Raw genomic sequence first — 15,067 nt, forward strand, 5'->3', positions numbered from 1 at the left:
GTGCGCAATTGGCTGCCGCGTTTCATCCACATATATACAGTCTAATATCTTTACAGCATATTCTGTAAAGCGCTTTGAGATGTCTAGAAGATGTGATAAGGCACTGGATCAAGTGCAAGAATTATATTATTTTTGTTATTAATATTGTTACAGAGTGAAATCCTTTTCTCGCCCCGCCCAAAACCCTGCAGCACCGCTTTACTGCCACCAGAGGGCGGTGCTGCACTTCGTAACTGCCCACAGTATTCTCAGCAAATTAATAACAGTAATATTCTTGTGATTCTATTTTGCGCTGTTCACTTCTTACAGACGCCACAAAGCGCGTGTATCGTAAGAAAAATCCCTTCTACTCCTTGAGGGGAGGTGAGAAGGGTCTCCATCGAGTTGATCTGGAGGTTGGCAACCAATGTGGGAATCAAGCCAGTCTTGTGTGATGGACACGAGGGTGGACATTGCGATCTCTGCCTGTCCCGCGTTGTGTGTTTGTGTAATTCTGTGTGTTTCTGTGTGTCTGTGTGTGTGCCTCTATGTGTATGTATGTATCTGTGTGTCTCTGTGTGTATATTTGTCTGTGTGTCTTTGCCACTGTGTATGAGTGTCTCTGACGGCATGTTTAAAGGGGTGTGTCTTTGTGTGCGCGTGTCTCAATCTGTGTGTGTGTCTTGGTGTGTCTGTGCATAGAGAAGAAACTTGCACAAGGTTTCGCCCCCTATTGGGGATTGACCCCCTGTCTCTGGCTTGCGAGGCGAGGGCTCTAAACGCTGAGCTACAGGACATGTTACAGAGACAGTTTACGGTATATACTGTGAAGCGCTTCGAGACGTTCCGAAGGCGTGATAACACTCTGGATCAAATACAAGGATTACTATTATTATTACAAAAAGGGCTTTAACCCCAAAAAACCTCCTCTCCCTTTCAAGGCAGTGACGGCCTCGCTTTAAAACCCAAATATGATCAACAGATCAAAATCCAGCACTGGCCCCGTGAACGAACCCAGCCCCGGCCCCGCCCCCGAACTCAGCCCCGCCCCAAACCCAGACACGCCCCCAGCTCCGGCCCCGCCCCCAAACCCAGCTCCGCCCCTATTTGTCTCCTGTTTGTAGCAAAGCCTCCAGCGGCTGATTGATAGAGAGAGAGTGAGTGAGAGAGACAGAAAGTGAGATTGAGTGTGAGAGAGAGGGAGACAGTTAATGCAAAAAACGATTTATATACTTGGGATTAGTGCAGAATTGGGAATATTTTGCACTGATGCACTTTAAACCCCGAGGATCTGGGGGAATTTACACCCGTTTCCCGTGTTAATCCCCGGCTGTGGGATTAAAATCAAAACCCAAAGTTAATGCAAAACCGTATTTATATCCGTGTGATTAATGCAAACATTGGGGTTTGTTAAACTATTGCACTTGGAACACCACGTATATGGGGGCTTTAAAAACGTTTCCAGTGTTGCACACAGAGAGCGCTTTATTATTTAAACAGAAAGTCAATGATAAATCCCATGGGTATCATTGGGATTAATGCAGATTTAGAAAGCCTGGGATAGGCTTTGAGACATCTGGCAGAATTGATGAGGAGCTGTGTGCAATATGGGGATTATTATTGTCGAGATCAGGAGCTGAAAACTCCAGCCTGATGGTCGTTGTGTCACAGATGATTTACTTTAGACTTTTCTCTGTGCAAATTAGCTCTATATTCGCTCACAAACACAACCGTCGCTTCACAGCCGATTCCGAGAAAGGATTGAGCCGCGGTCCCAGTGTGAAAGGTGTCATATAAACCACAAGCTTTATTGTATAAGGACACAGATTATAAAAGGTTCAGCCTCGTGGCCATCACAGCCAAACACAGCTCGTGGCTGAGGATTTCCGCCTCATTAATCGGTCACCCGACAGATACTCAGAGGCTCAGAGTTTTTGCCGCCGTCGCTATTACAGGGACTGAAGTACGGATAAAGTTTCTCAGTGAAAGTCTGGGTGAAAGTGTGGAGATGCGACATGTTATCAGCGTTGTAAAATGTCACCTCTCCCCCCTCATAGTCCAGGAACACTCCCAGCTTCCCGGGTCTCTCTCTCAGGGGCAGGCGGGTGGCAGGTGAGGTCAGAGCTTTATATACATCCCCGTTTCTCAGTATCACAGCCCAGAATCCATTCTCTGGTGACACTGTGATCTTTCCTTTCCTGTTGACAGACTCTCGGGCCAATCCCACTGCCCACTGTGTCTTGTTGGCCACCTGCACCTCCCAGTAATGTCTCCCTGATGTGAAGCCCTCAGACCCCAGGACTATGAGATATTTACTAAACCTCTTCGGGGAGTCAGGGAGCTGCTGCCGTGTGTCTCCGAGTCTCACGCTGGTCAGGTCCTCAGACAGGATGAGTCGGCGATTAGCTGTGTCAGGATCCAGAGTCAGAGCGGCCGGAGCTGAGAGAGAGGAACAGCACAAAGTGGAGTGAGGGGACGTCTGAGCGCTCAGACTGTGCGTGAACACTTCTGAAGCTGGGGACACCATCCAGCTCAGAGGGTCACAGTCGGTGTGACGGTATGTGTGAGTGTGCGTGTGAGGGTTTGTGTGAGGGTGTGTGTTGGGGATGGTGTGTGAGCGGTTTTATGAAGGTGTGTGTGAGAGGCTGTGTGAGGGAATGTGTGAGTTTCTGCGTGAGGGTGTGCGTGAGTGGATGTGTGTGCGAATAATTGTGAGGGTGTGTGTGGGTGGATGTGTAAGGGTGTGCCTGTCAGCAGGGTGTTTGAGGGTGTTTGTGAGGGTGTGTGCTTGAGGTTGTGAGTGTGTGCGACGGTGTGTGTGAGGATGTGTGAGGTTGTTTGTGAGGCTATGTGTGATCGGGTGTGTGTGAATGTGTGTGTGAGAATTGTGTGTGTGGGAGTGTGTGAGTGTATGTGTGAGAGAATGTGTGATGCTCTGTGTGAAGGGGTGTGTGAAGGATATGTGAGGATGTATGTGAGTGTTTGTGTGTGGATGTGTGAGGGGTGTGTGTGTGAGAGTGTATGTGATTGTATGTGAATGTGTGCGCGAAGGGGGGTTTTGGGGGTCTGTGAGGGGTGGGTGTGAGGGGTTTGTGTGAGGGTCTGTTTGAGGGTTTGTGAGGTTGTGTGTGGGGGCGTGTGAGAGTGGTTTGTAAGGGTCTGTGTGGGGATGTTTGTGAGGGGGTGTGTGTGAATGGTTATGTGAAGGCGTGTTGGAGGGTTTTTGTAATGGTGTGTGTGAGGAGGTTCCTCAGGTGGTATGTGCGCGTGTGTGTTTGAGGTGGTGTGAGAGGAATTGTATGAGGGTGTGTGTCAAGCTGTGTGTGAGGATGCGTGTGAGATGTGTCAGTGAGTGTGTGTTTGAGGCGTGCGTGTGAGGGTGTGTGTGGGTATGTGTGTCAGTATGTATGTGACACGTTTGTGTGAGAGCTGCCTGTGAGTGTGCGAGAGGGTGTGTGTGAGGGTGCGTGTGAGGGGTACTCACCTCTGAGGGTGTGTGAGAGTGAATGTATGTGTCAAGTTGTGTGTGAGGGGCTGTGATAGTGGATGTGTGAAGGTTTGTGTGAGGGTGTGTGTGAGTGTGTGTGTGGGGTGTGTTTGAGAGGATTGTGTATGTGTTTGAGGGAATGAGAGAGGGGTTATGTGAGAATGTGTGAGGGTACGTGTGAGGATGTGTGTGAGCGGTTAGTGTGTCTGTATGTTTGCGTGGTTTGCGTGAGGGTACGTGTGAGGATGTGTGTGAGCGGTGCGTGTGTCTGTGTGTTTGAGTGATTTGCGTGAGGTTGTGTGCGAGGATGTTTGTGAGTTGGTATGTGACGTTTTGTGTGTGATGGGTGTGTGTGAGGGGTGTGTGTGAGGTTTGTGAGGGTGCATGTGAGTGGTGTGTGTAAGGGTTTGTGTGAGTGGTTGTGAGAGGTGTAGTGTGCTGATGTGTGTGAGGGTGTGTTTGACGATGCGTGTGAGTTGTTGGGTGTGAGGGTGTGTGTGAGTGTTGGTGGGTGAGCGGGAGGTGCCTGTGTGTGAGCGTTTTGTAAGGGTTTTTGTGTGAGGGGATAGGTGAGTGTTTGTGTGAGCGTGCATTTGAGGGTCTGTACGAGTGTCTGTGTGAGGGGGGAAGGTTTGTGAGAGGTGTGAGTGTGTGTGTGGGGGTGTGTGTGTATGACAGGGTAATAATATTGATAATAATAATAATAATCCTTGCATTTCATATGGTGCTTTTCAGTGTTTTTCGACGTCTCTAAGCGCTTCACAGAATATAATGTGAAGTGAACTGACCGAACATTTGTGGGCGAAACGCGGCAGCGAGTTGCGTACCGCAGCGTCCCCTCAAACAGCTGTGGATTTAAAATGACCGATTTAATATTGTTTTTTGTTTATTGGAGGGATCATTATCAGGCGTGTGGAGTAAGGAAACTTGCCCAAGGATTCACCCTGCCTGAGATTGAACCCATGTGTCTCGCTTGCAAGGCGAGTGCTCTAAACACTGACTTACAGGACTCCACATACATGGTATGTGAATGAGGGGGTGTGAGATGTTGTGTGTGAGGGGTTTGTTTGAGGAGTGTTGTGAGGGTTGTATGTTTCAGATGTGTGTGAGGTGTGAGAGAGAGTTGTGTGTGAGAGTTGTGTGTGTGTGTGATGTGTGTGTGCAAAGCGTATGTGTGTGTGAGGTGTGCAGGTGTCTGTGAGGGTGTTGCGATTATGTGCATATGTGAGCGAGGAGTCGGTATGTGTATGTGTGAGGGAGTGTGTGGAGGGTATGTGTTGGGAACCAGGTGAATACAAGTCTATTGACACGGATTCAGGGTGAGAATGGGAGCCATGTACCTGGGCTGATGTTTTCTATAATCTGTCTCCATACTGTGTTTTGCAAAGGCCATTTGTACTTGGCCACAGGGAGCTCATCCTCACACACTGACAGATCAAATACCTCGTCACTGACCCTGAAATAAGACACGATCACAATATAATGTGAAACTGCACCTTCTGGTTGGTTTGTGGTTTCAATTCTGGAATGTTTGGTCAAGACCATTTCATACCTTCTGTTGCCAGCAGCTTCCTCCTAATGAAATCAAACACAGATAGATGTCAGCTCACACTGAGTCACCACCGACAACAAAAAGTTACATGTGGACTGCGTCTCTCAAGCCAAAATTCAATCTCTGATCTCTTTATCGATCACAATTAGATTGTTTGCTCCAGAATTTTGTGTAACTGTTACTGAGCGACATTATATTGTCATCTCTTTACCTGCAGGAAGGTGAGATCGTCTTTTCCCATCTGTGTCTCTAACTCGGAGAGTTGTTGTTCAACAGAATCTAATTTGCATTGAATCTCTCGCAGATTTGTCTCCATTCGCTTTAATATCTCATCCTCTCGTTGTCTGAGATCTCGCATCACTCGCTGCTCTCTGTCCGTCAGACTCTGGTGCATTTTAGCAAACTCACCCGTGACGTGGGTCTGCAGACTGTTCACCTGTTCCTGCAATGTCAGACATCCAAACATTACACACAGTAACCAGAGACACTGAGACATCACACCGTGTACACACATTGACCAGAGACACCGAGACATCACATGGGTACACACACAGTAACCAGAGACGCTGAGACATCACACCGTGTACACACAGTAATCAGAGACACTGCGACATCACACCGTGTACACACAGTAACCAGAGTCACTGAGACATTACATCGTGTACACACACTAACCAGAGACGCTGAGACGTTACACTGTGTACACACAGTAACTGGAGACACTGAGACATCACAACGTGTACACACAGTAATTTGAGGCACTGAGACATCTTTGTGAAATCTCACCTTCAGTTGTGAAATCTTTTCTTTCTGTTTGGCTTCGGCTTGTAAACCAGTTTCCTTCCTCTGTGTGAGAGAAGCTAAGGAGGATATCAGTTTATCCTGGAATAAAAATACAGAATTAACCTGCTTGAAGGGGAAAATATCAGGTGGATCAGATACAATCCTTCTTGAGGAGTATTCTTACCTTATAGGTTTCAACAGCTTCTTCAATGGGTAGGAAGCTGTGGCCTCTGTGTTCCTGCCCATGACTGCAAACTACACACAGCAATTTCTTGTCAGATTCACAGAACAGCTTCAGTTTCTCCCGGTGTTTCTCACAGTGAAGTTTATTTTCCGTCTGGGTCGGGTTCAGGCTCAATTTTCGTGCTTTCTCTGCTAGACTCGCCAAGGCCCAACTGGCTCTGAGGTTCTTTTCTGGAAATGTCTCCTGACAAACAGCACAGCAGTTGATCTCCTGCTTTTCACAGCTCCGGGTGACACAGGAGCGACAGAAGTTGTGGCCACAACCCAGGCTGACAGGGTCAGTGAAGAAATCCAGACAAACCGGGCAAATGATCTCCTCGGTCCAGATCTCAGCCGGGAGTCTAGAAGCCATTTTGATCCTCAGCACTTCCTGATTGAAACTGGTTTCGGTTTCGATGTAAGTTTGTAGGCGGATCCCAGTCACTGAGCTGCCAGACCCTCTCCTTTAGTCTCTTCTTGTGAAATCCGTTTATTGTGACTTTGATTCCAAGAGAAGATGAGAAAACGTTGTACAATGACAAGGACACCCGAGCAAGGAAGGCGTTGGAATATGTGGAGGGGTGGTGTGCATGTTGAGTGGGGCGGGGACGGGTGGGAGTATGACAAAAAGCGCCATCAAATGGGTTAATTTGAGGTTGTTTGAAAGATCTCTTGTCTGTGAGATGGTTTTCTGGTGCACGACATGTACAATGGTGGAAATCTCGCACGGTGAGGCGGATATTGGGTTGGGTGGGGGTGATATCAAGCGACCTGCCTTTTTTGAGCGATTGGTGTGGCCGGGTCAGTTGGGTTGAAGGAGGTGGCGGAGGAAGGGCCGTTTAAGGCAATGATGGCTTTTGAAATTGAAGGCACGGTCGACGACAAAGACCTTCAAATGGCACTTGAAGGCGGTGAGGCAGAGGGAATGCGGGAAGAGCTCCAGAGTTCGGAGACAGAGATGCTGAATGTCCAACCTCCAAAGGTGGGGTGGGAATTGCGTGGGATCTGAAGCAGGCCGGTGTCAGCCGAGCGGATACAGCAGACAGTCTTATTTGCGGTTGTGGTTTGCCCACAAATATACAGTCAATTCACTTTACAGTGTGTTCTGTGAAGCGCTTTGGGACGTCCTCCCGACGTGAAAAGCGCTGAAGTCGGAGAAGTACGTTGGAACAAGACCGTGGAGTTTCCTTGAAGTTATAGTAAGCGTGGTCTCTGTGTAACTGGGCTGGTCTCCATATAACTGACCTTATCTCTTTGTTAAAGCCTGATCTCTGGATAACAGGCCAAGTGTCTGCGTAACTAGCTGGATCTCTGCATAACGTGCCTGGTCTCTTCATAGCAGATTGGACTCTTTTTAACTGGCATGGAGACTTTATAAGAGGTCTGTCTCTATACAAAACCTTTGGATACTATAACTGTCTTGATGTCTGTACAACAACACAGCTCTCTGCATACAAGCTGTGGTCTGTGCACGATAGGCCTGGTCTCTGTATAACAGGCGTATTCTCTGTAAAATTGTCCTGGTCTCTGCATAACTGACTGATATTCACTTTGTCTCGACAAATGGCTTCTCCTCCCCCCCCCTCGCACTGTCTCATGTGGTGTCCCTCAGGGCTCTGTCCTCGGTCCCCTCCTCTTCACCCTCTATACGCTCCCCCTGTGGTGACATCATCCGCAGACATGGGGTTCACTCACACATGTATGCGGATGACACCCAACTCTACCTTTCCTCCTCTACTCTCAACTCCACGACCCCCGATGTCCTGACAGCTGTCTGTCCGACATCGAGTCCTGGACGAGAGACAACTTTCTTCAGCTCAACGTGCGAAAAACCGAGGCCCTCCTGATTGGCTCACGTCAGCGCCTCCGCACCTCATGCGCTGACACCATCAGCTCCGCACTCTCCACCTCTCAAAGCCATCAGGAACCTCGGGGTTCCCCTCGACCCTGAGCTGTCCTTTCTCCCTCACATCCGCCCCACAACTGGCACCGCCTTCCATCACCTCCGGAACATCGCCAGACTACGGCATTACCTCACCCCTCACGCTGCTGAAACTCTGGTCCACGCCTTTATCACCTCAAGGCCGGACTATGGGAACTCTCTCCTCGCCGGCCTTCCCGGCCCTCCCTCCACACTGCAGGTCATTCAGAACTCTGCAGCTCGTGTACTGTCCCGCACCAGACACCGCGACCACATCACTCCCACCCTCGCTCGCCTCCACTGGCTCCCCATCCCCCAGAGGATTGATTTCAAGATCCTCATCCTCACCTACAAGGCCATTCCCGGCATCGCTCCCTCCTACCTCTCCAACCTACTATCCCCCTCCCTACCCCCCCGTACCATCCGTTCCTCTGGATCTGGTCTGCTCCACGTCCCCCGCCCAAACCGGCCTACCATCGGTGGTCGGGCCTTCAGCCTCTCAGCCCCCAGGCTCTGGAACTCCACCTCCCAGTGCCTTCGCCTTGCTTTCTCCCCTTCTTCTTCAAGGCCGGTCTCAAAACCTTTCTCTTTGACCGTGCCTTCAACTCCCCTCTCGACTCTCTTCCCCCTCCTCGCTCCCTCCCCTCCCCTGACCATTTCCCCCATCCTCGCTCCCTCCCCTCACCCTGACCATTTCCCCCCTGCTTGGGTCATGACCCAACTGTGCAGCGCCTTGGAACGACCTCCTGACGTGAAAGGCGCTTTATAAATGGAATCTTGTTGTTGTTGTTGTTGTTGTTCTCCATCTCTCCCGTTGGCTGTTGTGCATTTGAGGAAAACAATCATTTGCTTAAATTTACTCTGGGTTCAAATTAAAATTTAAAAATATACAGTGCAACTTTGCTGCCATCAGAGGGTGGGGCTGCACTGATTAACTTCCCACAATGTTCTCCGTAATAATAATAACAATAATAGTTATAATAATCCTGGCATTTGTTGTTGCGGTGTTCACGTTTTGCAGACGCCGCAAAGCGCTTGTTCAGTCAAATCCCTTCTTCTCCTTGAGGGGAGGTGACCAGCGTCTCCCTGGAGCTGATCTGGAGATTGGCAACGAATGTGGGAATGGAGCCCGTCCTGTGTGATGGTCACTCGGGTGGATACTGTGATCGCTGCCTGTCCCGAGCTGTTCATCTATTTGTGTTTGTGTGTGTGGGTGTGTGTATGTTTCTGGATGTGTCTGTGCGTGCGTGTGTCTCTGTCTGTGTGGGTGTGTGTGTGCGCGCGTGCGTGTCTCTCTCTGTGTGTCTGTGTGTCTAACCCCCTGAGATACAAAGACATTTTGCATTGAATACTGCAAAAAACTCATTCACTACACTATCCTGTGAAGCGCGTTGAGATGTCTCAAATCATGATAAGGAGCTGGGTCAAAGACAAGGATAATTATTATTATCACAAAAATGGTTTTAAATGGCCCTAACAAACTCCTCTCCCCTTTACGAGGAGGACGGCCTCGCTTTGAATAACAAACACTGTCTGCAGTTCTTTATTAGTTTTTTAATGCAGTTTTTTAATAATGATTCATATTCTAATTATGGATAAATGTATTGCGCAAGTAGGAATGAAATTATTGGCAATATAAGTTTGTTTGATTCCAAATCCGTCATTTCTTCCATTGGAAAAGAAAGATTTTCCAGGTAAACTGTCTAAGGCTGAATCAATGCTACTGTGTGTATACAGGAGACACAACGGGAGAGATTGGGTGTATGTGGGAGATATTGGAAGAGGCTGTTTGTACGAGAGAAACACTGGGAGAGCTGTTTCTGTACACATATGGTGCTGGGAGAGGCTGTGTATACGGAGAGCATGGAGCGGTTGGGCGATACAAAGGGAAACACTGGAAGAGACTATGTGTAAAAGAGAGACACTGGGATGGCTGTGTGAATACAGGAGAGACACCAGGAATGGCTGTGTGTATACAGGAGAGGCACTGGAGAGCCTGTGTGTACACAGGAGAGAAACTGGGAGGCTGTTGTATACAGGAGAGACACTGGGAATGGCTGTGTGTATACAGGAGATACACTAGGATTGGCTGTGTGTACACAGGAGAGAAACTAGGAGTGGCTGTGTGTATACAGGAGAGACACTGGGATTGGTTGTGTGTCTACAGGAGAGACAGTGGGAGAGCCTGTGTGTATACAGGAAAGACACTGGGAGTGGCTGTGTTTATACAGGAGAGACACTAGGAGCGATTGTGTGAACATATGCCTGATAATAATCTCTCGAGAAAAAAACAATAATGATTTGATCACTCAATCCATGACAATTTGTGGGTCGCTGCTGTGCGCAATTGGCTGCCGCTTTTCCTCCACATATATACAGTCCAATATCTTTACAGCATATTCTGTAAAGCGCTTTGAGATGTCTAGAAGATGTGATAAGGCACTGGATCAAGTGCAAGAATTATATTATTTTTATTATTAATATTGTTACAGAGTGAAATCCTTTTCTCGCCCCGCCCAAAACCCTGCAGCACCGCTTTACTGCCACCAGAGGGCGGTGCTGCACTTCGTAACTGCCCACAGTATTCTCAGCAAATTAATAACAGTAATATTCTTGTGATTCTATTTTGCGCTGTTCACTTCTTACAGACGCCACAAAGCGCGTGTATCGTAAGAAAAATCCCTTCTACTCCTTGAGGGGAGGTGAAAAGGGTCTCCATCGAGTTGATCTGGAGGTTGGCAACCAATGTGGGAATCAAGCCAGTCTTGTGTGATGGACACGAGGGTGGACATTGCGATCTCTGCCTGTCCCGCGTTGTGTGTTTGTGTAATTCTGTGTGTTTCTGTGTGTCTGTGTGTGTGCCTCTATGTGTATGTATGTATCTGTGTGTCTCTGTGTGTATATTTGTCTGTGTGTCTTTGCCACTGTGTATGAGTGTCTCTGACGGTATGTTTAAAGGGGTGTGTCTTTGTGTGCGCGTGTCTCAATCTGTGTGTGTGTCTTGGTGTGTCTGTGCATAGAGAGGAAACTTGCACAAGGTTTCGCCCCCAATTGGGGATTGACCCCCTGTCTCTGGCTTGCGAGGCGAGGGCTCTAAACGCTGAGCTACAGGACATGTTACAGAGACAGTTTACGGTATATACTGTGAAGCGCTTCGAGACGTTCCGAAGACGTGATAACACACTGGATCAAATACAAGGATTACTATTATTATTACAAAAAGGGCTTTAACCCCAAAAAACCTCCTCTCCCTTTCAAGGCAGTGACGGCCTCGCTTTAAAACCCAAATATGGTCAACAGATCAAAATCCAGCACTGGCCCCGTGAACGAACCCAGCCCCGCCCCCGCCCCCGAACTCAGCCCCGCCCCCAAACCCAGACACGCCCCCAGTTCCGGACCCGCCCCCAAACCCAGCCCCGCCCCTATTTGTCTCCTGTTTGTAGCAAAGCCTCCAGCGGCTGATTGATAGAGAGAGAGTGAGTGAGAGAGACAGAAAGTGAGATTGAGTGTGAGAGAGAGGGAGACAGTTAATGCAAAAAACGATTTATATACTTGGGATTAGTGCAGAATTGGGAATATTTTGCACTGATGCACTTTAAACCCCGAGGATCTGGGGGAATTTACAACCGTTTCCCGTGTGGGATTAAAATCAAAACCCAGAGTTAACGCAAAACCGTATTTAATTCATTTTGATTAACGCAAACATTGGGGTTTATTAAACTATTGCACTTGAAACACCGCGGATGTGGGAGCTTTTAAAACCGTTTCCCGTGTTGTACAAAGAGAGCGCGTTATTTTTTAACCAGAAAGTCAATGATAAACCCCATGAGTATCGTTGGGATTAACGCAGATTTAGAAAGCCTGGGATGGGCTTTGAGACGTCTGGCAGAAGTGATGAGGAGCTGCGTACAATGTGTGGATTATTATTGTCGAGATCAGGAGCTGAAAGCTCCAGCCTGATGTTCATTGTGTCACATGTGACTTACTTTAGACTTTTCTCTGTGCAAATTAGCTCTTTATTCGTTCACAAACACAACAGGCGCTTCACAGTCGATTCCGAGAAAGGATTGTGCCGTGGGCCCAGTGTGAAAGGTGCAATACAAACCACAAGCTATAATGTATAAGGACACAGATTATAAAAGGTTCAGCCTCGTGGCCATCACCGCCAAACACAAGTCATGGCTGAGGGTTTCCTCCTCATTTACCTGTCATCCGGCAGATCCTTAGAGGCTCAGAGTTTTTGCCGCCGTCGTTCAAACAGGGACTGAAGAAAGGATAAAGTTTCTCAGTGAAAATCTGCGTGAAAGTGTGGAGATGAGACATGTTATCAGCGTTGTAAAATGTTACCTGTCCCCCCTCATAGTCCAGGTAAACTCCCAGCTTCCCCGGTCTCTCTCTCAGGGATAGGCGGGTGGGAGATGAGGTACAAGCTTTATATTCATCCCCGTTTCTCAGCCACACAGCCCAAAATCCATTCTCTGGTGACAGTGTGATCAATCCTTTCCTGTTGACAGAATCTCGAGCGATTCCCACATCCCAGTCTGTCTTGTTGGCCACCTGCACCTCCCAGTAATGTCTCCCTGAATTGAAGCCCTCAGACGCCAGGACACTGACACTGCGATCAAACCTCTTCGGGGAGTCATGGAGCTGCTGCCGTGTACTTCCGTGTCTTACGCTGGTCAGGTCCTCAGAGAGGATAAGTTTGGGATAGGCTGTTTCAGGATCCAGAGTCAGGGAGGCCGGAGCTGAGGGAGAGACACAACACAATGTTGAGTGAGGGGACATCTGGGAGCTCAGAATGTGCGTGAACGCATCTACACCTGGGGACACAATGCAGCTCAGAGGGTCAGATGTGTGTGTGTGTGTGTGGGGGTGGGGGGGGGTGGGGGGTGGTGGGATGGGCTGGGAATTGGTGTGTGTGTGTGTGAGGATGTTTTGTGATTGTGTGTGAGTGATTGTGAATGTGTATGTGTGTTTGTGTGTATGATGGGTGTGTGTGAAGGTGTGTGCGAGGGTGAGTGTGTGTGTGCGCGAGTGTGTGTGAGAGTGTGTGAGGGCTGTGTGTGTGTGGGTATGTGTGTGAGCCCCCGTGTGTGTATGTTTATTTGTGAGAGTTATGTGAGTGTGTGTGTTACGGGATGTGTTAATGTGTGTGAGGGTAAGTATTTGAGTGTGTGTGAGGGTGCTTGTGAGGGTGTGTATGCGAGTGTGTGTGAGGGTGTGTGTGAAAGGGTTTTATGTGAGGCTATGTGTGAGTTTGTGCGCGATGATCTATGCGTGTGATTGTGTGAGTGGATGTGCGAGTGTTTGTGTGATGTTCTGTGTGAGTGTTTGTATGATGGTTTGTGAGCGGAGTTGTAAGAGAGGGGTTGTTTAATTATGTGTGTGAGTGTCTGTGTCATCCGGTGTTTGAGGGGGTGTGTGATGGTCTTTTTGAAGGGGTGTGTGAGGCATTATTTGAGGGGGTGTGTGAGGGTGTGTGTGAGGGGTGCGTGTGAGGGTCTGCGTGAGGGTGTGTGTGAGGGTGTGTGTAAAGTTTGCGTGTGAGAGTCAGTTTGAGGGATTGCGTTAGAGAGTGTGTGATGCTATGTTTGTGGGAGCGCGTGAGGTGTTGTGTGTGAGGTTTTATGATGGATGTGTATGAGGTTTTCTGTGTGGTTTTGTGTTTGAGAAAGTGTGTGAGGGGCTGCCTTTACGGATGTGTCAACGGGTTGTTTGTGTGTGAGAAGATATGAAAGGGTGTGTGTGAGGGGATGCGTGATGTTGTGTGAGGGGGTGTGTGGGCTTGTGTGTGATCGTGTATGTGAAGGTCAGAATGAGTGTTTGTGTGATGGTTTGTGACAGCGGTTGTGTGTGAGGGTGTGTGTGTGTGTCTGCGTTTCTGAGTGACGGTGTGTGAGGCTGTGTGTGAAGGGTGTATCTGAAGGCATTTGTAAGTGTTTGTGTGTGATGTGGTGTGAGTGTGTATATGAGAGGATGTGAGATGTGTTGTGAGAGGATGTGTGTGAGTGTGTGTGTGAGGGGGTTTGTGATGGTGTGTTTGAAATTGTGTGTTAGGTTGTATGAGGTAATGTGTGAGAGGTGTGTGTCAGGGTCTGTGTGAATGAGTGCGAGCAGGTGTGCAATTGTTTATGTCTGGGCCTGTGTGGGTGTGTGTGAGGGGTTATATGAGTGTGTATGTGAGGCTGTGTTTGAGCGTGTGTGTGATGGTCTGTGCGAGGGTATGAGTGTGGGTATGTGTGGCAGTGTCTTTGTGACGGGTGTGTGTGATCGCGTGTGGGAGTGTGTGTATATCAGTGTCTGTGTGAGGTTGTGTGTGAGGGTGTGTGTGAGGGCGCGTGTGAGGGTGTGTGAAGGTGTGTGTGTCACGGTCTGTGTGTGCGGGAACCTGTGAAGGGTTGTTATATGTGTTGTGTGAGAGTGTGTGTATCAGGGTCTGTGTGAGGGTGCGTGTGAGGATGTGTGTGAGGGCTTGTGTGAGGGTGTGTGTGACGTTGTGAGTGAGATTCTGTTTGAGGGTTACGTGAGTGTTTATGTGAGTGTCTGTGTGAAGGTCTGCGTGAGTGGGTGTGTGACGGTCGGTTGACAGTGATAGCTTTGGAGATGTTTGTGTCTGTGAGTTATCAGTAATAGTCTGAGAAATGTCTGTATGTGATAGATATTAGTGACAGTCTGAGATAACTTTGTTTGCCTGAGATATTAATGAAAGTCTGATAGATGTGATTGTGCGTGAGGTATCAGTGTTAGCCTGAGAGAAGTGTCTGAGAGATCATAGTATTGTTCTGAGTGATGTGTGTGAGAGAGAGCTATTAGTGTTAGCGTGATAGATGTGTGTGTGTGTGTCTGTGTGTAAGATATCACAGATCGTCTGAGAGATATGTGTGTGAGAGATATCAGTGGTAGTCTGAGAGATCCTGTGTGTCAGATATTAGTTACATTCGGAGATGTGTGTGTGGGAGAGATATTAGTGACAGGTTGAGAAATCAGTGTGTGAGAGAGATAGCAGTAATAGCCTAGGATTTGTGTTTGGTTTGTGTTACACATTAATAAAACAGAAAACGAGTTCAGACGGAAAAAATCTTCATTCTGCCTTTTGGTTACGTTCTCTGAAAATCAATAAAAA

At 48.3% G+C, this 15,067-nt stretch overlaps 2 protein-coding genes across 2 annotated transcripts; both read right to left on the reverse strand.

Moving 5' to 3' along the window:
* Positions 1-1,427: 1,427 nt before the first annotated feature.
* On the reverse strand, positions 1,428-6,415 carry LOC103172849 (zinc-binding protein A33-like). The gene is made up of 6 exons (XM_042346443.1): positions 5,986-6,415; positions 5,805-5,900; positions 5,230-5,460; positions 5,019-5,041; positions 4,807-4,922; positions 1,428-2,418 (listed from the first exon to the last, which is right to left on the reverse strand). Exons 1-6 carry the CDS (start codon positions 6,394-6,396, stop codon positions 1,874-1,876), a joined length of 1,422 nt encoding a protein of 473 aa, XP_042202377.1. The 5' UTR covers positions 6,397-6,415; the 3' UTR covers positions 1,428-1,873.
* Positions 6,416-11,942: 5,527 nt separating this feature from the next.
* On the reverse strand, positions 11,943-12,788 carry LOC121852346 (zinc-binding protein A33-like). Its single transcript, XM_042346445.1, has one exon. The coding sequence runs from the start codon at positions 12,727-12,729 to the stop codon at positions 12,142-12,144; it is 588 nt and encodes a 195-aa protein (XP_042202379.1). The 5' UTR covers positions 12,730-12,788; the 3' UTR covers positions 11,943-12,141.
* Between the last annotated feature and the right edge of the window lie 2,279 nt (positions 12,789-15,067).

The sequence above is a fragment of the Callorhinchus milii genome, unplaced genomic scaffold (genome assembly GCF_018977255.1).
Source record: "Callorhinchus milii isolate IMCB2004 unplaced genomic scaffold, IMCB_Cmil_1.0 Scaffold787, whole genome shotgun sequence".
NCBI classification, from domain to species: domain Eukaryota; kingdom Metazoa; phylum Chordata; class Chondrichthyes; order Chimaeriformes; family Callorhinchidae; genus Callorhinchus; species Callorhinchus milii.